Here is a 25,036-nt window from a genome sequence, read left to right on the forward strand (position 1 = left end):
CTCTGAGATCTTTGGGTCAAGCGCTTACTATCACCCCTCGATATAAGCTGTGCCGTGTTGGTGGTCGTTCCTTCCGGGTTAAAGCAGCCGAATTGTGGAACTCCCTCCCGGTGGAGATTCGGCTGTTGGAGGATCTTTTCTCCTTCCGTAAGGCTATTAAAACGTTCTTATTTTAATCTGGTTTCTTCTTTTTAGCTGTTGTGTTTCTTGTGGCTGCTGCGTGTTACCTTGACATGCGCCAGGACGCCCCTTAGCTGGGGCAGCTGTGCGCAGTACAAATGCACATAACATAACATAACATAACGTTCAGACCTATTGGGGTGAGGTCACCGCTGAATTAAGTGCGGTACTGGATATAGATCTTCAGCTGGACCCGAAGCTTATCCTCTTGGGAATGACCAATGACGTGGACTTAGCCCGTCCGTTGTTGATATTCCTAGTCTTAGCCCTGGTAGTAGCCAAACGGGATATAGCTAGAAAATGGGGGCGCCGGATCAGCCTGAGCTGGGGGAATGGAGAAGGGGTATGGACATGTACATGGCGGCCGAAAGGGTTACATACAAAGCGAGAGGATGTCCGAAGAAGTTCCGTAGAGTATGGGGTAAATGGAGACACTATCATGGCCTGGATGGAGGACTCTGAGGGGATACGATTAAGTACACATTTGTTTGCCATACAGGGGACCGGGGTTTGATGTCGGGAGCCTCTGTTCAGGAGACTTGGGGGATAGCCATGGCTGAACGTCTGATTTGTGACATTGGAATACGATGCCTTGAGGGATATGGGGGGGAGGAGGGGTGGAGGGCGCGGGGATATTGCTTGACAGTGTAATGCCTATTATGTGTTTTTCTTTACTGCAAAATAATAAAAATGTTTATAAAAAAAAACACTATCAAAAGCTGCCGACAGATCCAGGAGCACCAGTAATACTGGTGCTCCTGAATCCAGTGACCAGTGCCAGTCTCGATCTGGCAGTGAAGGAACCATTCTCAAATGGTTCCCACAGTTTCTCCAAGAGTACACACAAATGATGTAGATAAAAAAATCAAGTTCCCCTCCTCCTCGCACCACATGGGGCCAGAGGGCTCAACCCTCAATCCTCTCGACATGTACATTGAGTAAGAAGGTAAGCGGATAGGAAACAAAGAGCTAAAGAATGCAGGAGTACGATGGCACACTGATGAAACCCTGCTTTATCTCCACAGGGCAGAGGAACAATATATAACCTTCCTTAAACTTGTTGTTTCTATAGTATCTTAAAAAAGAACAAAACAGAGCAAATATCCAGGACAATGTGCAATATAAGGTTTTTAATTGGCAGCACTATATTGTTTTTTTGTTATATGTGGTATTTGTATATTGTTCCTTCTTTTTCTATTTTTCATTATGATTTAATGCTTTAATGAAATGTGGTTTATTGGCTGTATGAACTCTTCCAATTAAAAAAATAATAAAAAAAGACAGAATTTCTACATCATCATCATCCATCCCTCTCCCACATTCAGCACTGGATTATGATTCTTGCACATCCTCAGTCTATATAATCACTACTGTGAAATTGTTGTGATTTGTTCTGGGTAACAAGGTACAACTTGACGTCACCTCAGGAAACAGGTAAATGGCACCGAATTGCAACTTCTCCTAAAGGAAATTGAACAGCAAATTCTTGTTGGGCACTGGCCACTCTCCGAATATAACATAACACCATCCTCATGAGAGTTCTTCTAAAAAATAAACTCGGAAGCACAGAACACTTGGTGCCATTCTTGGTCTCAAAAGCCTGCCACTAAAACTTGGTCCTGTTTTCCGATTAATGCTTGCTTTATATTCAAAATGGTTTTGCTCAGCTTCCCAAGTATTTTTTTTAAAACATACCCGACTGACAACTGTAACAGTTCAGGAGGGGGTTTCGGAAGAAAAACAATTTCCATATGGAAAATTCCAAAAACCCAAAGGCAAATAATCTTGAGTCAGTTATTTTAAGGCCCCGTCACAAAGCCTGAACTCTCTCGCTGAACTGCACAAAGCCTCTTTCTTCCTGTTATGATGGAGACAGGTCAAGACCGTGTTCTTAAAAACACAAATCATGCATCGCACTATTTGTTATAATGTAAATCACAGATTCATAATGATTGAACATCGAGCTCTCTCTGGCTTGCCCACACACAACTAACACCAGTCCATCTTTCCAACCCTACTCCCTCCTTGCTGCCTTGGCTACACATCTTCATCTCTTTTTTTGGAACACATATGAGCTCACTCTCATGCACACCTGGCACTTCTCCTTTCTTTTCAACCAATTTCATGCTGTTACCCCATGGAGTACTCAAGGTTAAATGGCTGCGTCTACCTAGCCTACACTGGACCCTGGGTCTTATCGCTCTTACCCCATGGAGTACTCAAGGTTAAATGGCTGGGTCTACCTAGCCTACACTGGACCCTGGGTCTTATCGCTCTTACACCATGGAGTACTCAAGGTTAAATGGCTGCGTCTACCTAGCCTACACTGGACCCTGGGTCTTATCGCTCTTACCCCATGGAGTACACAAGGTTAAATGGCTGCGTCTACCTAGCCTACATTGGACCCTGGTTCTTTTCGCTCTTACACTAATGTCTCAATGACTTGTTTCACTTCCCCATCTTGTATTGAGGGAAAGATCAGCCAGCTTAAGCCTCTTTGTATATGGTTGCTTCACTTCATTGCCTTCGCCTCCTACAGTCCCTTTAGAATGCTTATGAATTAACTGCTTGCATTGGCCCATCCTGATGGCTTACATCACATCCTACAATGTCCAAGTATGATGGCTTAACTGTTTGATCGTTGCCCCCTCAAGTATCCGCTGGCTTGCTTCTATCCTCTGTACTGCACCATGTCTACACGACTGCTTCAGTGGTCAACTGTGATATTCTACAAGGTCTGGTCACCGTACAAAGATAAAGGATTCAGTTTAGGGTATCCATGTCAGGACACATTATAGTGGATAGTCTTCCCTAGTCACCCACTCTTTGAAGACCTCTGAGGTGCAAAGGGAATCTCTACACAGTGTAATTTGCCCCAACCTGGAGGCCCACTGTTGCATCCTTCTTCTTTTCTGCAGGAGCCTCCCTCTTGTTTCCCTGCTCTCTTATTTCTACAAACCCTTCGATACCCGAGATTGTCCCTGAAAACTCACTCCTGTGTGTAATTTTTGCCCCTATTCTACACCAGATCCTTTACAAAATTCTAGAAGTCCTCTACTTAGACCACATGGGGATGATCTGGTCCTAAGCAACCCTCTGTGCGCTGATTCTGTATTACAGCTAGAAAGTACTACTTTCGATTCACTTGGAAAGAGACAGTGCTGAACCAGTTTTATAGCTGTAAAATCTCTGCAGATAGCATTTAACTCTGATGATAATCTATTGTGACATATCATGTTCAGTGTACTACTGCTCTCATCAGCTTGTTTCACACCCGTACACACTGAAAAACATAAATGAAATAAAGCTGAACTTGAACCTTCAAAGTGAGTGTTTCAGTATCAAACCACAGATCTTCTATAAAGAAGCAGGAATAACACAGGTGAATCACTTGAGACGCCTGTACCCACATGCTACCTGGCACACTCACCAGTTGGGCTGGACGTTGTGAGGTCGCCCAAAGAGTTCTATTTTCCGGGTCCCGGGGGACAGACGCTCGATCATTCCATAGATTTCATCAGGTTTATGACTAGTGGAGCGCACCTAGAGTGAAGATGTAGACATCACTGTATCAGGTATGCTCATGAATTACCATGAATTAGAGGGGACCTAAAGTGAAGGGTACAACTTTGATTGCAGAAAGTAGAGTTGGGTGCATTGGTTGCAAAAAAATGTAGGGAACTGTATAAAAGTGAGGATTGTGAAAAGTTTTTGCAAAGGGTTTACAAGATGGGTGATCTAGGGGAGCTGTTGGAAGACACGCGTAATGCTGATAGGGGATGAGAACCACAGAAAAATTCTGCATGTGCTCAATGTTGGAGAACTGTACAAATTGATGAGGTAATGGCTGTGAGGGAGCTCTCGGGATCGATGCAGGGGGAAATGCTAGGGAGATGTGGTGACTGGAATAGGTGAGCTGGTTGTGGTTACATTTCAGCTAACAGCGATAGGGGGCACATACACAATACAGTCATTCTCTACTCACCTCTGCCACAATCACATCACAGTCCAGCCCTCGGTTAAAGCCTTGAGGGTTTCCCTTCACTCCAACCTGAACAATGATGAGATGATATGAGCATTAATTAATCTGTAGCCGTTAACATCTGTAATACATGAGGGAGGCAGAAGCCATGATTGACGTGGGCAGTGGCTAGAGTTAGACAATTGAAAATCCTGATAGAAGCCCTCTTAGCATCACAACACATGTAAATATAGTGGAACTAAACCTGCAGGATTTAGGAGGTGGTTTTAGTTTTACACCGGTCAGTGGGGACCGCAGTTACATTACGAAGGAGGTGGAAACCGCTTGTAAACTCAGAGAAATGAAAGCCCCTCAAACACTCCTTTCCTAACTCCATCTTAGTCAAGATGACAGTGCCATGGTTACCAGACAGTGCTCTTTCCCATGGTTCAGCCAATGGCCTGTACGGCCAGTCCTGATAATACGCTGTAGCTGATTGGTCTTCACCCAGATTATCTCATCCACCCGGTCATACCTAAAGAGAGGAAACAGATTAATTTAGGACAGTATAGCGCCTCCGGATACATTTAGAAGGATGGAGTAGCATGAATGTAAGCGTGCACAGAGGGAAAACACAGGGACCATAAAGTATTTCAGAGGGTACCTTTATTAAGGGATTATATTACTCCGGTAGAGCTTCAAAAAGCACTGCAACCATCTAATAAATCTATTACCAACTTCCACCAACACGATAATCAGTTTGGAGCATTTGGTCTTGATCAAATCCTCAGACATCCTGCTGCTGTTGATTACCCGTGGATTAGATATACTAGAGCTATGTTGTTTGATCTGAGTTTTCCCAATTTATGGAAAGACCCGGATGTTAGTTGCTGCTCTATTTCAGCTAAGGAATAAAAAATATTGTTTAGATCTTATAGCCTAAAAAATATCATAGCTTCATGGAAACTGGGTACTTTAACAGGTGCTTTTATAATGATAAAGGTTTTTTATTGTACAGAATCTTTTTGTTCGAGCCAACTTGGGCAGGAAAATTTACCTGCACTTTAGACCACGCTACCTTGCCACTTTATTATTTCACATCAAGATGGGCGAAGTCATCAAACCTAGTTGTAATGGGATGCCCATCTTGTGGATATGAAAAGGAAAATGCAGTCCATATGTTGCTCTGTTGCCCAGCCTACAGTTGGGCCAGGGCTAGGTGGATAGTTCCAATGTGTAGACACCTGGGAGTTGCTGGATACCTGGAGGCATGTAGAATTTTACAGACAGATTTGACGCCCCCACTGGTGTTCCCAGTTTCCAGGTTTATAACTAGTATGTGGCATGTTAGGACGAAACATGGAGGAGTTTCCTAGATCATGTAATCTGATATTTTCGCTACTAATCACCGATAATGATTGATTGAAGCAAAGATTCCGAAGACTATCGTGTCCACCATGGGAAACTGGGCATCTTGTTTTTATTCATTTATTCTTTTTTATTAAGATTATGAACTGTATTTTAAAGAGCTTACTGTTTTATATTATTACTTTATTTGCCGGTCTCTTTCATGGCATCTTACCGAAATAAAGAGTTTTAAACTGAACTGATGACTTTTGATTGAGAGCAGGCAGGAAAGCCAAGTTTGGTCTCAAAAGCATTTTAAATCAAAATCTTTAATGGTAAAGTTTGATTTTAAGTCACAATTCTTAGAATGTCACATTTAGAAAGTTGGTATTTTTTGTACTAACCATTTGGTGCCGCAGCCTGAACCTTGGGTCACATGTCTGTGTAGTTGGCTTTTGTGTATTCCTCCTGGACAGAATCACAAATGAGGACTGGGTGTTGACAGGATGGGCCATTCTGGCCTGATGGGAGAGCCATTTTGTGTGGACCTACCAGACTAGCACTTCACAGGGGCTGCCTAAGCACTCTCACAAAGTTCTTCACACTAGTCTGTTGTCACCCTAGAACCCTCAGAGCCAGGGTAGGGGAATTAAGGAAATTCCAGAACAAGATGTAGAGGGAAGTCTAGAAGTTACTCCCACTTCAGAGCTGGCACTAGGTATACATATTGGACGATCAGACCAACTCTTCAGATTCCGTCTCGACCTGTGGAAGATTCAGAAGATGGACTGCTTACAAAATCACAAATTTGTGCCATACTAGATGTTTTCGAAACCCCTTTGCCAGCACTAAGAGGGTCAAAGTGAATACAACCCTCTGGCCAAAACACACATTGGACTGGTCAAAACGATTATTGTTAAATGTGTGTTTTTCAATGCACCTGCACTTGTTGACACCTATCGTGTATGTTGAGCACTTCTACAGTTAATAGAAATAAAGTCTTAATAATCATTGTACTGTTCCCACTGCACCAGTGCGGGTAGTGATGCGCTGCCATTGTTCTGTCTGATTTCCGGTGTGGTACACTTGAATAACGCTAAAGATGAGTGTTGTTCCGTTTTAGACATGTTGAAATGCAAGAACTTTGTGTAATGACCTGTGAAATTAATACAAAGGCCTAGTTTATTGATTAACTTGTCCTTGTCTCTAAGGAAAGTGACTTGAAACTACACAGATACCTGACTGTTCCTTGCACTTTTTGAAAGTGGGCATTTCTCTGCTCCTACTGCTCTGTGTGCCTGCAGCCTGTCAATTGACAAAGTGATAGCCTGTCCTATATATATATCCCCCCCTTCTTCTTTTTTTACCCACAGTTAGAATATTTGCAACAATTATACCATTGTTTGAAGTATCGCCAATTACAGAAAGACTATAAGCGACCAACTATTAGTAAGTGATGGTTTGTTAATATTCTCTGAACTATCCTGCAGATCCTAGTCAGGAATCACTAAAGGCTTTGATGTACCTTCTTTTCTCATCATGAAATGGTACCATTTTCTCCTTTCTCAAAGCCCTCAGCATACATGAGTTAAGGACAATACAACTGTTCATATATTATTTAGGTTTGTAACTTGTTTAGCAATTGACATATTGCTAAAACATGTAGGGAGGGTTTGTTACATGAGGAATCCTTTTTGTACTTTTTAAAAACAATGACGGTTCATTTGTTAGTATATGAGATACATGTATCGCTACTGTTGAAAAACATGTATATAAATGCATTTTCTAAGTACCGCATTTGTGTTTTACAGATATAGATTGTGGCTCCTGAAGAAGGCGTTTTTTTAGCACGCCGAAACGCGCGCCGAGAGTATTAATTTGCCACTTTTTTCGCCCAAATTTTTTTTTTAATGATTGTGTAGAATATTAATGATTATGTTTTTTATGTAATAATTTTTTATGTAATGTTGATAAATGTTTATATGTTATATAATGTTCTTTTCATTTAACATTAATGTATTGTAATATCTGTTTTTTAACTTGAAAAGCCATTAAAAGTGATATATATACTTTAAATAATTTGTTAGAATTCCTTCTTGCAACTACCCTCATTATTGTATTATGATTCTATGTACACATTTGTTTTGTCCCTGAAACACGAACTATCAAACTTAATCAGGTGGTTTTTGTTATTTGCATTATAGGAGTCCTCTAGCCAGCCTCCCCTCCATTGCGGTTGGCCTGACCTAAAGTAACCCCTAAGTACTACTTTTTGTTTCATTCTTTAGAAATTCATAACTCCAGTTCTACTTATTAGATTGTTGCTGTTTTGGTCTTGTTTTACTCCTAAAAATATAAAAAGTGTGTATGAGTACGTGTTTGTGTATGTGTGGTGTGTGCGTTGCGTGTATGTGTTGCGTCTGCGAGTTGCAGATATACTTTAATCATTGCCTCTTTAGATAAGCCAGACTGCTCTGTTCCAAGCTCCCAGAGGGTGAGCACCCGTTATCTTTTAATGTGTATCTAGCTTACCCGGACTAGAGTTGAAGTTCCTGCTTTTACAGTGTGCATATTCGGACAACCAGAAACCACAGTTCTAACAATAGTAATATCCCTGGGATAAAGGAAGTTTAGGAGTTACAGTCTTTGTAGAGATTAAGCAATGCTGGTCAGGCTGATGTTGGCATTCATTGTCTCTGCTAAATCCATACAGACTAGTACAGTTTCCTGTTATGTTTTCAGAGACTTGAACTTCCTTGCCTTTTTAGAAGAATGCTGCTTTTTATTCAGGGTAGTCGCCATCACCCCCGTCACCTATGCAGAGGGTTTCCCATACACAAAGACAGGAATGTCCTTGGGGAGCCTGGAATTTGTTGCCTAATGGTATGGTGGAAGGCTCAGAGAAAGTTTTTCTCCTTTCCTGAACCCCCTTGTAAAACCTGTAGCTGTATCTCCTGGACTGGCTTAGGTAGGGAGGTTTTACAGCCCTCAGTCTCCAGCAAGTGCCACAGTGATTACCACAGAGCCTGGTTGAATGCATGTGCCTCATAGCCATTGGTGTTTGTCTCTGGCTGGGGGTCAGTTTTCCCCAAATGAGCCCAATTCCAAGAAAGAGGGGCAGGAGATGGGTCAATTGGGAAAATCCCCCATCACTGATACCCCTATTGGCGAGGCTGGGATAGAAAGCAAAAGATTAATCAGTTTGAGCACAGTAGTTTGATTCAAGACTAAGGGACTGGTGTCATGGACTGATCATTTAGCGCTGGAAGTTGCACTTTGACTTGAGGTTCGACTATTAGGGGATGGTCATAGTTTTCAGCTTTGTAATCAGAGCATTCAAGAAGTAATAAGAGCTAGGTTTCATGGACATAATGGGGGCAAACCTTCTGCCAAATCCAAGGGGAGCTGGAACCTGTTTCAAAGGATCAGATAAATATGAAATGCCCACAATGTAATCCATGGCCCTTAAAGGGGAGGTACTGCAGCCAGGGAAACGTTCCTCAAACTAGCCTAAAGCAGGGATAGGCTCCTGAGAGGACTGTAGCTGTGTTGCGAGAACCTGTTGCTCCTACAAAACATCTAACAGCAGAGAAAGTAGCAGGTCATGTATTCCTTAATGTGGTGCGCCTCAGGTGTCGGTCTCAAACAAGACACAGGGTGTCCAGAAAGACTAGGTCATACAAGGTTTGTGCCAGAGGAAGTCTAGTGATATGGTTGAACATTGGTAAAGTCCTGTCTCCTGTGCATCATTTTGTGGCGTCACTCACGGTGTCATCCTCTATTCAATTGTACAGGGCGTAAACTTGGCTCAATGCAGGGGTGGAAAAGTCAAGAGATGGGCATACCTTATCAGACTGCAACTGCAACAGAAACCTCTTACCGGAGGAGCTGGGCTCGACTTTCAGGTGCAAGTCTCTGGTGTCACCATAGTGAACTGAGACTTGGTCCCCCCTGCCACGTGCCCACGGAGGGAGGCTTGCTAAGCCGCTCTTTGCAATGATTGGATGTGGCCTAACTGGTCGAGCGGTCGACCTTGAAGCTGGGGAATTGGGCTCAAGTCTTGGCAGTGACGCTCAACATCCTGTGATTCTGGGCAAATCACTTAATCGCCCCATGCCTACCAAAATGAACGTGTCCCTCAGTAATGCAACTGGTGCTCATGCAAAGCGCTCCGATACCTTCGGGTCGAGTTCACGCTATCACGCTATCCAGTGCTTAATTTTAGCTGGTGGGGCCCACCAGTACTCATTTTTTGGGACCTGAGCTTATTTTTCCCTACCATACTTTGACACTCAGTAAGAGAGAAAAAAACATAAAAGGAGGATAAGAAAGACAGAAAAGAAGTGACAAAATGAGAAAGCAGGAATGAAAAAGAACATGCAAGCGCGAGATAAGGGGGGATGTAGTGTCTAGTGGTGGGAAAAAAAGACATGAATTGGAACTAGACTAAGCAGCCTAGGTATTCAGCAACCCCCAACATTTGATAGTGCCGGCCACGCTGCTGAACAGAAATTTGGGTCCTGGCACTTATTCTTTCATAAATTAAGCACTGGTTCAGCCCAACTCATGCAACATTCTCTGTAGAACCCGGTCAGACCCCTTTCAGGGGGGCCATGGGGCAAGCATGGGTGACTGAGGCTCAGGAGTGGGGGATGGGGTCAATTGCCTCAGATGTCATGGGGTCCACCCTATTAAGGGTCTGCAAACTGGGCCAAGCACAACAACTTCAGCAGTTAACTTAACTGGTAGCGATGGCAAGCAGTCGCAGGCTTCTCAGAGAGATAGTGTGCAAGTGCAACAGGCTCAACACTGCAGTGCAATAACTGATTATGCAACCCACTGCTTGTCTTTTGTAAAACAAACTATTTGGTAACGAAATACTACACACTACAAAATGCAGTTATCCATAATTATCAGTGGTGAAGAGCCACTCTACCCAGGGTTCAAGATCCTGCTTGCTTCCCTCCACATTTCTCTATCTCAATGTAATGTGCGTGTAGGAGGTTTTAGGCACAGGTGCAATATTATGCCTCTTGTGTAGAGTTAGAGTGCTCAGTTCTACAGTTTTAAAATAAGTGTTAGCCTTCCCATTCATGTAAGTTCTTCTGGCTGGTTGCGGTCAGGACCGCAGAACAAGTTAATTACCACCTACCTCCTCCAGATATACCTGTTGCGGATACATTAGAACTGCGGCCCGTAGGCAGCAGATGTGTGCGTGTGTGCGTGGCGGGGTGCTCCTCTGAATTTGACTGGGGAAAAGCTCTGGTGTCTCTAGGAGTCTCTGTGTACAGGATGAGTCAGTGGAGTTAGAGGTCACAGGGGCATTTAATTCTCAACAGACAGGGTGCAGCTCTGATACCATGAGCATGATTTTTGGTTAGCAGCTTGCACTGTTCAGGTCCAGTCAGTCAATGTGGTGGTTTCGTCTGTTCCAGCCACACTCCCATCATGCGATAGCAGCTCTGCTCGCTTCAAGGCATGACAGTTTAGGTCACAGCAGTGCAGTTCGTTCAGGCCCGCTTCAGGGTAGTACCATGGGATCGCTGTGCTCAGCATCACAGTTGAACAGTCTGCTAGGACACATTTCAGGACAGTGCTAGGTGTTAGCTGCCAAGAGAAACAATGATCTGATCCAGGAGCATGCCTGTCATTCTGACAAGTGAACCCTCAACTCCAGGATCATGTGTTTCTGTTCAGCCTGGTAGTCAGCTCTTTATGTAGGGCTAGCTCACTCATTTCCTGTTCTTCTCAGGCAGATCAGCTTCAAGAAATGCAGACCAGGGAGGCAGCTCTTCCTTCCAGGTCAGACTCCAGGTGATGTCTCCTCCCCACTGGGAAGCTGGCTGTCAGCAGATAACATCTCAGATTGCACAGCAGTCATCAGTGGCCTCTGAAGAGCATCCCCTTCCTAGGTCAAAGAAAATGTGCAACTGGAACAAGAAATGGCTTAACAGCTTCCACTTTATATAGGTAGAGCGGACAGAGAATGTATACTATCTACTCTGTCAGAACCATTTGGGGTCACTTCCTCCCTAACAAGTATTTTCCAGGTTATCTTCCAGACTCATCCTTTGTGTAGAGTGATGCTCCTACAGCAGGGCAATTTACAGTTTGGAGCACCCACAACATAGACACAAAGAGGAAAGCATTCTGCTCCTGACTATCAACAGCCACATTTAACAGTGATCACCGAGAGAGACAAACGGCTGACCTCACCTAAAAGATCCTTCGCCCTCTGGACATCTTTTACCACTACCACATACCAAAAGACAGCACTCGGGAAGACTAATTAGCAGTTCCATGCAGCAACAGGACTTAATCAAATTTCGAAAGGGAGCAGTGTCCCCTCTTTCACCACTTTAGAGTCTAGGATCCTCCTACCAGCTTCAGGAATGTCAGCAATACACTCCCACTGTCTGGGGAAAGAACCTTACCTTTATTTAGTGTACACGAACAAGCAAGGAGCCTCTAAAATGGAACCCACAGGCCTCCATTACTCTAGTTCGCTCCTACATGATGTATGCACCATGCAGGTCACACTAACGCAACCACGCAACCATGTATTGTGATGTTAGCCATAGGACCGGGTTAGCGTGTAGGAGTGCAAGGTTACACAAGGGAGCCATCTTTAGTGACACAGATAAAAAGTCTCCTCACAACTTCGGATTCACAAAACACGGTACGCTGCCACTAATGCTCTACATGTTAAATTAATGACAAACAAAGGCACACTTTCTCCAACCATCCAGATCCGGGACAAGTTCAGGACCTTACTCATATTAAGGGACAGGACTACCCCTTCTTACCACTGCTAGATTAATGTAAGGTTGAGGTCAAAGTCAAAAACAAGGATACCAGATACTAACAGTTAGGCACTCAAGGCTGGGGAACATGACTCTACACCATGCAGGGGACATTTTCATCCCAACAGGCCCTCAGCTCACAGGCCCAGTTACAGTTGGCTGCAACAACAGGGTCTGGTGTAAAGTCTGTAACCAAGAGAAAAATGGTTTTCACACAATATATTTTAATCTTCTCTAGACTTATGCACATAAAGTGCATTGGACCAGCGAATGATGGTTCTTAGGGCAGCGGGATTGATAACTCACTACTTAACCACAGGAATAGTACTCTGAAAGGTGCATGGTGGTCAACACTCTTTAGTTACAGTATGATTCTTCTTTCGGAATAATAAAATGCAGAGACTATTTAGGAATCGTTTCACCGTTGCTCAGTATGTAAACCAGGTTGTTGTAGAGAGATCTTGTACAGATGGTAACAAACAAAGCACATGGGTGCAACAGAGCTTAGTTTCCTACACATGAGTTGCTCCGGGTAAAAGACAAGCCGTTGACCAAAGGTTGGTTGCTAGAAATGACAGTCTAAATCCACAACTACTTTCAGTCAATGAGTCCCTCCATCCCTGAGGCCCATCATCACCTTTGTAAAGCTATAACACAGGGGAGATATCCTGCTTGGACACTAACTTCTCTTACAATACAAAAGCCTTTATTTTCCCCATGCTGCCAAATATTTCATCACATGAGAACTACCAAGAGGGGGAAATGAGAAAGGAGTTTATTGCTTGGAGGTTTGCGACATCATTGCAAATTCTGCTGTTGAATTTAAGGAGCTGAAATCCAGAGTTCATCTAGCACAGGATACCCATGAAAGGGAAGCTGTAGAAAATACATGTTACGTTAATAAAATTTCTAGAGCTTGACCGTCATCCTAAGGTGTCCTGGCGCTGAGCACTGCCTAATTGGTTCCCGTGGAGTGAAACAACTATAATGTAAATAACCAAGTTTTCAGCCCTTGCCTGAAGGAGAGGAGCTCAGTTTCATGTCCAAGGTAGAATTGTTCCATGCTTTTGCGGCGGAGGCAGTAAAACTCCTGCCACCCCAGCAAGCTTTTTTGATTAAGGGAACAATCGCCTGTTTTGCTGCCAGGGAACGCAAGGTTTTTCTAAAGACATACCATTGAAACTGTTGTTTCAAGTAGTCAGGACCTTCTCCCTTTAATGCCTTGAAGACTGTGCAAAGGGCTTTAAATTGGGCCCGATGTTTCACTGGGAGCCAATGAAGCGGTCTTGGTTCCCTCTTAACTGAGACAAACCTAGGTGTACCCATCAGCAGCCTGGCAATTGCATTTTGAACTACTTGGGGTTTGTTCATATGTCTCTTTTAGATATTCAAGTAGAGGCTATTACAGTAGTCTATCTACGCAGGACATGATAAGTGCTGTAACCACTGTCCTCAGGCTGTCACCAGAAAGAAGGAACTTTATTTTCCTCAGAATTCTGAGAAGAAAGAATCAAATCATGAAGAAACAACCCCACTTATCTGATCTCCAAAAGTGAGTCCATTAATAACAAGATAGTTGGGATGCACGAAACATTGTTAGGGGCCCTCACATCGTTCTTTACAAATTCACAGTCAGAGAGTAGGGGTCCCCATTCTAATAGTGCCTCCTGGTATAGCGGCTCATCTAGGAAGGCATACAAGATTTTGGCCAAGGCCAATAAATCTTGTGATGGGCACGCCACCAGACTAGCTCGTCGATCATACAGAGAGCAGCAAAAGATAGCCCGCAGTGCTTGGGAGGAGAAATATTGGCTGGATTTGTTGGAGGCAAGTAAGGTTAGGGACATGATGAGAAGTTGGTACACTCTCAAATGGGGAAGGGACAACATCTCTAATACCCCTGAAAATAATGTTTCCCCTGAAGCTTGGGTTTCATATTTTGAAGCACAATTTAGGGGACCCCCCCCAGTGACCCCGTAGTTCCCATGGATTCAATCCAAGAACCTGGTGTCCTTTTTACAAAAACAGAGGTCTTAAGAGTCCTGAAACTCATTCCTAGGGGAAAAGCCCCGGGACCAGATTGTGTCCCGGCGGATCTATTTTTATCTGATCCCGAAACCTGGGCTTCATATATTCTACTTCTGGCTAATGCTGTGGCGAGTCGAGCACCATTGCCAAGAACATGGGCAGGAGCGGAGATTATCCCTATATTTAAGAAGGGGGATCGCTCCCACCCAAATAACTATAGGCCCATCAGCCTGCTAGATAGTATTCAGAAAGTGGTAACGAGACTGGTCTTGGGTAGACTTCAAAACTGGATTGAGGAAAAAGAAATTTTAACACCTCTACAGGCGGGTTATCGCTCACACACTGGTACTGCCAATCAGGCTTCACGATTCGCGGCTATTCACTGGAAGGTAGTAACATTGGGCAGGGTACGCTGTATGCTGCTTTTATCGATCTAAAGGCAGCTTTCGATTTGGTCCAGCGTGCCAAACTATGGCAGGCTCTCCGCTCGATGGGGCTATGTCCAGCACTTCTGAATAATATTGTCAAGCTCCACCACGAAAACTACGCCCAAGTACAATGGGGGAAGCAGGGGAGCGTGACAAGCAAGTTTAAGGTTGGAATGGGAGTCAGGCAGGGGTGTGTCCTGGCCCCTACTCTTTTTTCTTTGTTTATCAACATGGTTACACACTACTTTGATAGACAACCAACGGACACACCTAGAATTGTGGGTCTCCAAACCCCCCTATTGATGTTCGCCGACGACACTTTGTTATCGCGAACGCAAAAGGGGTTGTAGGAAGCACTCAACTGTTTTGAGGCCTTTTGTCGTGACCAGGATTTAGTTATAAATGTGTCAAAGACAACATTTATGGTTTTTCATAAGACCAAAATAGTGAGGGGGAGGGTCCGCTTAGAACAGGCCCCCCTGGATCAAATTGATACATTTACGTACCAAGGCTTAACTATAGGAAAAAAAAAATCCTGGAAACCTCATGTTGATATAATGAATCTAAAGCACTCGCAGTTGGTGGGCGTCCTGCTCAGAGAGCATAAGCAATCTAAATCTAAGGCCATTGCTCCAGGGCTGCAAATTTACAACAATAAGGTGGGGGCCTCGATTCTGTATGGTGTGGAGTTATGGGGCTTCAGTGATTTAACACCCCTTGCCATCGCACATAACTTCCTTAGAGCTCTTTCAGGACTCCCTAAATCCACTCCACTGCTCCCTTTGCATATTCGAGATCAAGCTCGGTTTCGCCCTATAGCCTACTGGCGCCGGCTGTGGACGACTCCCAAGTTGGCTCAGTACGCTCTGGCCTTGAGCGAAGTCAAGTCAATAAATACCCTTGACAGAACCCAGTGGCTTAGGGAACTCAAGTCCACATTAATATCAATGGGGATGAAGAACTTGTGGGATTCTCCATCTACAGTGGTGTTCCCTTTCCAAGAAGCTAATAAAGAAACGTATTGGTCTTTTATCGATCAATGGAGAATATCCCAGAGTAATAGTATTTTAACAAATGGATCCTTGGAGCTCAAGCTGTCTTTGTCTTTAGAGCCATATTTGGACATCATCAGGAGCACCCTGGAAAGAAAACTAAACCATCAGTTCAGGGTGGGGTCCCTACCTCTAGGGTCCTTTATGCTCACTTGGAAACGGGGCTGCGATGGCCAATGTCCGTTTTGCCCAGACATGAGGGAAACAACTGCTCATTTCTTTTTTGTCTGTCCATCTTATAGGAAACCACGTCTGAAATGGCTAGTCCCAACATGTAAAAACTTGGGTTTTAGGGTAGCTTCTGTAGCTCTCAGGGTGCTCAGGACAGATACGGAACATGCCATTGTAATAGCTGTGGCAACATTTCTGGGGTGGGCTTGGGTGATAAGGGCTAACAAGTTGAAACTAGTACAAAAGATTTACACATTTTTACTCTCCTGCTTATTTATGCAAAATTCAACTATGTAATATTGTTTTTTATATTTTATACTGCTGGTTTGTCTTTTTGTCCTTGTATAATGATGATGTGAATGGTATTTTAAACTTGTTGTCTTTTATGATTTTTTTTCTAAAATCGAAATAAAGACTTGAAATTGAGTTTATTGTCCACAATCCCCCCGAGGTTCTTCACCTTCGCAGTTGGTTCTGGAAGTGTTCCCAGTTCTTTCGGCCACCAGTCCGGTGTCCAGATATTCATGTTATTACCCAAAATAATGTCTGTTTTTCCAGAATTAAGTCTCAAGCAGTTGGATGCCATCCATCCCGAGATGGTTTTCATGCAGTCGTGACATTTTATTCCGGTTTCAGATTCATGGTCACGCTGAAGGGACAACATCATTTGCATGTCAGCCGCATATGATGTCAGATGGAACCCGAAAGACCTTATAAGGGCTCCCAGCAGGGACAGGTATACATTAAAAAGTGTAGGGCTCAGGGACGAACCCTGAGGCACCCCACAGGGAAGGGAGAAGGGTTTGGACCTAACCTTATCCAGGTCCACTGTTTGCGATCTGTCAGTGAGGAAGGCTTTCAAGAGGTTCCAGGCCGTGCCTTGAACCCCATTTTCTGATAACCATCCATCAGCACCCTATGATGGGCAGTATCGAAGGCCGCAGAGAGATCTAACATGATCAAGATCGCGGCGCCTCCTCCGTCCAAGGCCTCTCTAACCTCCTCTGTGAACTTGATCAAAGCCAACTCTGTGCTGTGTTTAGCTCTGACTCCATATTGTGTTGGATCCAGTATATTATTGGTCTGCAAGAACCGGCTGAGTTGCACAATCATGTTTGCTGATTTGTAGTGGGAAGCGGGAAATAGGTCTATAGTTGTTCGGGTACTTGGGGTTGAGGTTTTATTTTTTCAGCAGAGGCAGAATGGATGCAGTCTTCCATTTTTGGGGAAATGACCCAGCTTAAGAATAGAGTTGAACAAGGGATCAAGAGCTGCCCCAACAGTAGCTGGGATTCATTTGATCACAGAGGCAGGGCATGTATTAAGAGGTGAACCTAATTAAATCAACATAAAGAGTTTGATTGAGTCTTGTTGAAAAGCGGTCTAGTATTGATGTTACATTAGGCACAGTGAGCACCACACCGGCGGAAGCTTCATTTTCATGAGCCTGATTGTGAGCTAATGATGAAAAGCTGGCTTCCACCTTTAGCTGGAAAGTGAAAGCAAGATTTTCACATAATTCAGGACTACGTTGTATTTTGGACGTATTGGGGGTCGTGAGTTTAACAAGAGTTTTGAAGTGTTCTTTGGACGAGGATTTTGCCAGATTAATGTGTTCAGAAAAATACCTCTTTTGGTATCCAGGAGTAGCAGCAGGCGAAAACCTAACGAGAATACTATGTGGCTTGGGAATCCGCCCTCTGTTCCATTGGCTAGCTCCATAAATGGAGGCTAGCCATTGGAACAGAGATCAGTCCGTCATGGCCGGACCAGATTCGTGGGCGTTCCCGCGATTTCTTCCCTCTCCACCCTTTTCTGATTGTCATTGCGGCGGTGGGTGTGTGCTATGTTTTTTTTTTCGTGTCGCCCTCTTTTGTTCTTTTTAGAAGTGTCTGTTGCTGGAGTTGGCTGCAAGTTTGAGTTCCCACGAAGCGATCAGGTAAGGAGCATTCTCTTTATAAATGTGTTTTCCCTTTGTATGTGTACGTATTTTGACGTTTTCGCTCTTAATGTCTTTTTTCTGTTTCCTTTGTAGGTTTGGCCGTGTCGTGTGAGCTGTTATGTAGTTTGGCTCGTGACTTGGGAGCTCCGTTGTCCCGGTAAGCTATTTTCTCCTTTTCGCTTCTAATGTCTTTTTTCTGTTTCCTTTGTAGGTTTGCCCGTGCAGTGTGAGCTGCTATGTAAGTTTGGCCGTGACTAGCTCCGTTGTCCTGGTAAGCTTTTTATCTCCTTTTCGCTTCTAATGTCTGTTATTGTTTAGGATTTAAATAGCTTAGTGTAAATAACTTATATTTTAGTGGGGGGGGGATGATCTTGGTTTGGATCGATATTTAAAATTGATTGTTTTGACGAAAGTGCTATTGCTGAAGTTACGTCCTGTGTACATCATTTGAATACAGCAGGGTGGGGCATGCTTCTCCGGTATCTCGACTTTTGGTTTACCTTCTCTTTGCTCAGGTTTTATTTACAGGCCATTGTGTTAATAGGTTGTTTCTGAGCGCAGACTTCAGTGTGAATTATTTTTTTTTAGCAACGCTACTTACGTCCACAGAGTTCTATGCATTTATCTCGACTTTTGTTTTACCTTCTCTTTGCTCATATTTCATTTACAGACCATTGTGTTAATATGTTGTTTCTTAGCGTAGACTTCACTGACAATTATTGATTTTTGACAGCTCTACTTACGTGCACAAAAAGTATGCATTTATGTCGACTTTTGAATTACCTTCTCTTTGCTCATGTTTAATTTACAGACCATTGTGTTAATATGTTGTTTTTTAGCGTAGACTTCACTGAGGATTATTTATTTATAGCAGCGCTACTTACGTGCAGTTCTATGCTGAAATTTATTGCATGTAAGCTTTTTAGTCTTAAACATTCCACGCACATCACCACTAAATTAGATACATTGCGTGCAAAATTTAGTTACAGACATTGCGTGTTTTACCTTCACTATTTGCATGTGCACTTTTCAATATCTTTACACACACATACTAAGTAACGTGACCCAGGGAATTAGCACAGTGACATCTTGTAAAATATAAGAGTAGAACAGGAAGTGGCTCCTGCCCCCTCCCCGACCTCATAGAAAGTATTAGTTGCGTGCGCTACAATACAAATGTATACGCTGCTCACAACTAAACTCAGTGTGATATTTACAGTTAATTTACTTAATAAACTAATTGAAATATTCCACATTTTTGGCACGTTACTCGCTAATGTTCAAAGCCTTAGCTAAGGTTGCATTTCCGCAGTATTCATAAGAAATGTATTGCTTCTTTTGCTTGCGCTTGTTATCTTTTCCTAACACTATAATTTATTTACACAGGAGCAAAAAAATCTCTAACCATTTGTTACAGCTGCACCATCGCCTACACATCTTAAAAGTTCGTTCAGTGAATACGGTACGTTCATAATAACAAATGCTTGTCTAATTTACTTTATGCATTCTTCTTCGTATTACTTGCTGTCTGTACTGTGCATTCTTTACTGCATAGTTACACACAAACTTTCACTCGTGATGCTAACTTAAAGTGTTGTTTGTGAGTGAGGTCTGCACTAGTGAGGTCGCATTCAGAAGGAGAGATGACAAGCCTAAAGGTAAACGAAAACATGTAACAAAGACTTTGTTCACAGGTCCCTGCAGCAGATGCCTTCATGTACTAAGCCACCAGACGCAACGTACATACATCTCTCTCGCTTTTGCCCTCCCTTTCAATCTCTCTTCCTTTTGCCCTCCCTCTACATCTCTCACACTCTTGCCTTCACTCTCCATCTACCTCCACATTTTCTCTTCACTCTCTATCCTGCACTCTTTATCTTTCCTTTTCACACTCTTGCTCCTGCCCTCCTTCCTGCTCGCTTCTTTTTTCCTGTCCTCCCTATCCCTTCTGCCTTCTCTCACTCTATTCCTTTTGCCCTCCTTCTTTCTCTCTCTCTCTTCTGCCATCCCTCTATCTTCTGCCTTCTTACTCCCTCCAGCCCTCCCTTTCCAGCTTGCTCTTCTGCTCTCTTTCACCTTCTTGTCCTCCATCTCTCTCTTGTTCTCTCTACTTTCTGTTTCAATCTCTCTTCTTTTTGCCCTCCCTTTCAATCTCTCTTCCTTTTGACCTCCCTCTATATCTCTCACACTCCTGGCTTCACTCTCCATCTACCTCCCCATTTTCTCCTCACTTTCTATCCTTCACTCTTTATCTTTCCTTTTTGTACACTCTCTCGCGCTTGCCCTCCTTTCTGCTCTCTTCTTCTTTCCTGTCCTCCCTATCCCTTCTGCCTTCTCTCACTCTATTCACTCTGCCCTCCTTCTTGCTCTCTCTCTTCTGCCATCCCTCTCTTTTCTACCTTCTTACTCCCTCCTGCCCTCCCTTTCCAACTCTCTCTTCTGCTCTTTCACCTACTTGTCCGCCATCTCTCTCTTGTTCTCTCTCCTTCCTGTCCTCTCCTCCTCTAGCCCTCCTTCTCCTTCCTGCCCTCTCTCTCCTACCTGCCGCCCTCTCCTTTCTGACCTCTCTCACACACTCCTACCTTCTCTCCTGCCTTCCCACTCCTTCTTGCCCTCCCTCTCCCTTCTGCCTCTTTTCCTTCCTGCCCTCTTTCTCTCTCCTGCCCTCTCTTCCTTTTGACCTATCTTCCTTCTTCCTCCTGCCCTCCTACATGCCCTCCCTTTCCCTTCTGCCCTCTCTCTTGCTCTCCCTCTATTTTCTGACCTCCCACTCCTTGCATTTTCTCCTTCCTACCCTACCTCTGTATCCTCCCCACTCTTTGCATATGCCCTCTCAACATGCGCCATCACTGCACACAGCCTCTCAACACACGGCCTCTCTGCACATGCCTCTCTCCATATGATCTCTCTGCACAGGGCCGTGTGTAGAGAGGGCAAGTGAAGATAAGGCATGTGTAAAGAGGGCGTGTGCAGAGAGGGTGTTTTCCAGAGAGGGCAGGTACAGAGAGATCACGTGTACTTAGTGCAGGTTTAAGAGGGCATGTGTAGAGGCTATAAGTTGACAAGTGATTATGATGAGAAAGTGAGTGCAGGTGAGAACAAATCTACAAACTCAAATGGTGTTGCTTACGTGAGGCGGTTGCTTACGTGGGAGGAAACTGGCTTCTAATGTATTAAAGAAAATGACCGCCAATCCTCCACCTCTCCTATTGGGTCTGTCTTGTGTATAACAGAGAAAGGCCGGGGTACTGCTTTGACTAGTTCGGGTCCTCATGCTTTGTCAGACCAGGTCTCTGTTATGAATGCCAGCTTGATGTTATGTTTCTCTATCTGCAATGCGCATTCCGTGCTATGTTTAACCAACGCCCTAGCATTTAGAAGTAAACATTTAAGTGGGGCAGAGTTTACAGTCTTTTTTGACACTCCCTACTTTATCACGGGGCGACCAACTGAGCGATCCAAAATGACAGGATAAGTCTGGCAGCATTTTGGACACGTGCGTGCTCTGTCGGTAAGCTCGCTTTAAGAGGAATTCTAGAGCAGTATGACTTCCCGCCAACTGTATTTAGCCCCATAAGAAGGTCTCTGGGATAAGTTATGAAACCTAACCCCAGCGAACCAGGGGGACAGGCCCTGAGCCCGGTCCGAGCGTAGATGGGCACAGACGGGGTTGCCTTAGAGCCAGTGGCACGCCCGTTGCACGCGTCTGTAGCGCGGTCACGTCAGCGTGCCAATTTGTAGGAAGCGGCTGAACTTGTCAGCTAATCATGCAATGGCTGCCCAGCTCTCCGCCTCCAAGTCCCTCGGGAACGGTGCCTTCCCCGAGAGCAGCAACAGTAGGTAAAGTGTGTCATGCAAAAGTGATCAGTCCAACATTAAAAACAATTGGAGCACAATTCTATAAGCAGCATCTAATATAAAAACGAGTAAACAGGATAAAAGTAATTTACTCCTGGCGAGCATTAAACACAGCTCAGAAAACCAGGAAGGCAGAGCTGCGCGGTCGTGTTAGTGTGCCAATATGTAGGAAACGGCTGAACAACTAGTCCACTAATCATGCAATGGCTGCCCAGCTCTCCGCTTAGATATACATCAAAAGTCTTGATGTATCAGTAATTGGGAGTGAAGCTGAAAAAGATGTATGTATTGGTATTTATATAGCAGGGCATTTTCTAGGAAGCAACAGAGTGCTGTACATTTTATGAGGGCTGGGAACGAATCCACAAGATCTTGTACATCAAGCGGGCATTACACAAATATATATATCACACACTACTAATTTCGTATGCACAGGGAGATTAAGGGATATGCCAAGAATCACATGATGGTCAGTCAAGCGGCACAGCAGGAATTTGAACTGGAGTCCTCAGGATCAAAAGACAACTGCTCTAGGAACGAAGCTAGATGTCCTCCCTGTGTACATGAAAGTGCTCCATCCCATGCACTGTCCCCTCAAAGCCAAGTCGATCATAAATGAACCATGCTAGTGCAACTAGGTTGTTATCAATAGGCTCCTTGAATCTAGTGTACTTTTACAGTATCATCTGATTACCATGTTAAAAATCAGCTAACAAACGTGGCCACTAAATATTCCCAGCATTCAAAGGGACACAAGCAGACGCTGAGAGCCAGAAAAACATGTTTTAAAAAATCTTTCAACCTAAGTGCACGAATTCTGATTTTGAATAGTTTTTGCCAACAGTGGCAAGATTTGCTATTTTGTTGGATGTGTTCATTAAAAGAGCGTATCGGATTTAAAAAACAACATTCTTATTAAAATAAACACAATTACAAAGTCAACTCTAATGAATTATATAAGACCCCAGGCTCAAGAGCCTTCAATCCCCTTATCAATTGAGGAAAAAGAAATTCTCTAAGTTTCAGGACACAGACGTGATCTGCAATGAGGCATTCTAGAATCCTCTTCTTTATGCCACTTTCCCATATTCTATAGAAATTCTCTATTTGAGTCCTCGGGGTGGTGATTCACCCAGCGCCCTATTTTGTGGGGGCATCCAAATGCTCCGAGCTGCTCTGAATGCTGGCACCCCGAACATTCAATGAGAAGAATCGGTCTGCAACTAACCTAAGTCTTTTTATCTACTGGGGCACACAGGAACGTCAGTGCTGCATTCTACACTAGTAATGACATTGACTTGTTTTCATACAGTTCTTTGCATCCCACTTCTGCCAGTTCTACATACTGTAAACAACAATTATCGCTATTATCCAATTTAAATGGTACTAAATCCGCCAACCACAGGAGGTAGTGTTTGTCTTCCCAGTAATAAAAGGTGTGACCTATCAAGCACAAGAAATGCCAGCAGTAAATGTAATTCAGGGAGCCATCTAGCCAGTTGTACAAATCCATTTCAAGCTCCCAATATAAAGTTGGTACCGGGGTGGGTAAGGGGAGTACCAGGGTAAATCTGTGAAGATCTTGTCTCCTATATCCAAAGTAGATATAAGATGATGCATCTGTACGAGTCAGAACTTACCCCCACAGCTTTAAACACTCTCTTCCCAACTCCATGGCTCTGGAAACGAAAAACAGAATGGGTCACTGGTTACTGGTGCAATCCCACAAATGATGCGAAGCCTTTCTTAGTTTCATTGGCATGCTCAGAAAGGGCCACACAATGATAGGGTGACGTGGGATATATATGGGGTTCTGGAAGTTGACATAGCAATATATATGTTCCACTAGTAATAGAGCAAAGGGTGCTGCAGGTCTACGAGTGCTTCCCTCTGATGTAGCAGAAGGTGATGCAAGTCAAGACTTAGGCGCACTAACGGAGAATAAAGTATTAGTCCTAGAATAGCAATGAGTGAGTGAAGTGGGGTTTTGGGGTGCACTGACTGGAATGGAGGGAATAGTACATTTCAGGAGCCCCAGCAGGACTGTATGATAGTTAGTTGTGGAATAGGAGGAATGTTGCAGGACGGCGCGTTTCAATAAAACATCTAACAATGCACACATCAGCCCATCCATTTGGGGGTGATACCCTAATGTTAGAGTTGCATAGTTGTGTGGGGTCCTTGGTAATGGACTGATGGAGGGACGAAATTCAGTGGTGACAGTCTGCTAGCTTAGTACGTTTCCTCACCTGCCCGTCATCCAGAGGAAGAGGAAACCTTCGTCCTGCAGTACTGGAATCTGCAGCTTTCTCATTTCATCGTCAGTCAGGGTACCGTAGGGAAGCTCCATGTGGATGTCCCAAGGAGGGTCAGCCATCACCACAGCAAACTTACCAAGGATGCTCACATCTAGGTAACGGATGTCGCAGCAGATCCACTGAGGAAACAGAGAGAAGAGCGTTGGCAAAGCCAATGGGTCAGGCGATTTTTTATTTCAAAGTGTTTTTCCATTGTCTGGAGAATGTGTGTGTACGGGTATGTGGAGAAATGTGAGAATAACAGAATGTGCAAATGCATGGATAATTAATCAGTGAGTTGATGGATGCACGTTTCATCTGACAGAAGCAGTGATGATGTTAACTAAATGCCCGTAATCACCATCATGTTGCTGTTATTAATCATGAGTTAGCAACATAAAGGAAAGAATGTAGGCCGTATACCTTGAAAGACTATCATTATGAATGTTTGAATTTATATGATTACTTTAATAACCCTTAGTGTAGGTTTACATGTGATCCATTTCTCTTCGCCCCCTACATCATTTTAGGATGTTCACCATCTCTCATTACTCTCAAATGCTGGTTCAGATTTTCACTCAGTAACATTGAGCTATGAATTAGATTTGTACCATCCCCATGTAATCCTGGAGTGCGTTTAGATTTGCAACAACACTCATTAATGATTTCTACATGGTCAATTTTGTTTCACCAATCATCATACCTCAGTCCATACCCAGCTAAAATCAATGCATGCTTATTGTCCTCATTCAGAAACTCATGAACATGGGCCCAGGTTTGCACCATCGTTCATTAATCTTTTATGCATGTTCAGATTTGCCTCATCTACCAGTAATCCTTTGACCATGTTCATGTTTGTTCAATCACTTAGTAACCCATAGTACATATTCAGATTTGCCAAATTACGCTCATACGTGCTGCACAGATTTTCACTAATTATTCCTTCATCTCAATTGTTACTTCTTCACC

General features: G+C 43.7%; 1 protein-coding gene across 1 annotated transcript in view; it reads right to left on the bottom strand.

Annotated features, from left to right (window-relative positions):
• Nucleotides 1–25,036, bottom strand: part of METTL3 (methyltransferase 3, N6-adenosine-methyltransferase complex catalytic subunit) — a 125,510-nt gene that overhangs the window by 17,369 nt on the left and 83,105 nt on the right. The window contains exons 6-10 of the mRNA XM_086923636.1: nucleotides 24,020–24,207; nucleotides 23,411–23,449; nucleotides 4,568–4,676; nucleotides 4,166–4,231; nucleotides 3,611–3,723 (exon numbers count right to left, since the gene is read on the bottom strand). Coding sequence (XP_086779762.1) covers nucleotides 3,611–3,723; nucleotides 4,166–4,231; nucleotides 4,568–4,676; nucleotides 23,411–23,449; nucleotides 24,020–24,207 — 515 coding nt within the window. The remainder of the gene's footprint in view (nucleotides 1–3,610; nucleotides 3,724–4,165; nucleotides 4,232–4,567; nucleotides 4,677–23,410; nucleotides 23,450–24,019; nucleotides 24,208–25,036) is intronic.

The sequence above is a fragment of the Lissotriton vulgaris genome, chromosome 5 (assembly GCF_964263255.1).
Source record: "Lissotriton vulgaris chromosome 5, aLisVul1.2, whole genome shotgun sequence".
Classification (NCBI taxonomy): domain Eukaryota; kingdom Metazoa; phylum Chordata; class Amphibia; order Caudata; family Salamandridae; genus Lissotriton; species Lissotriton vulgaris.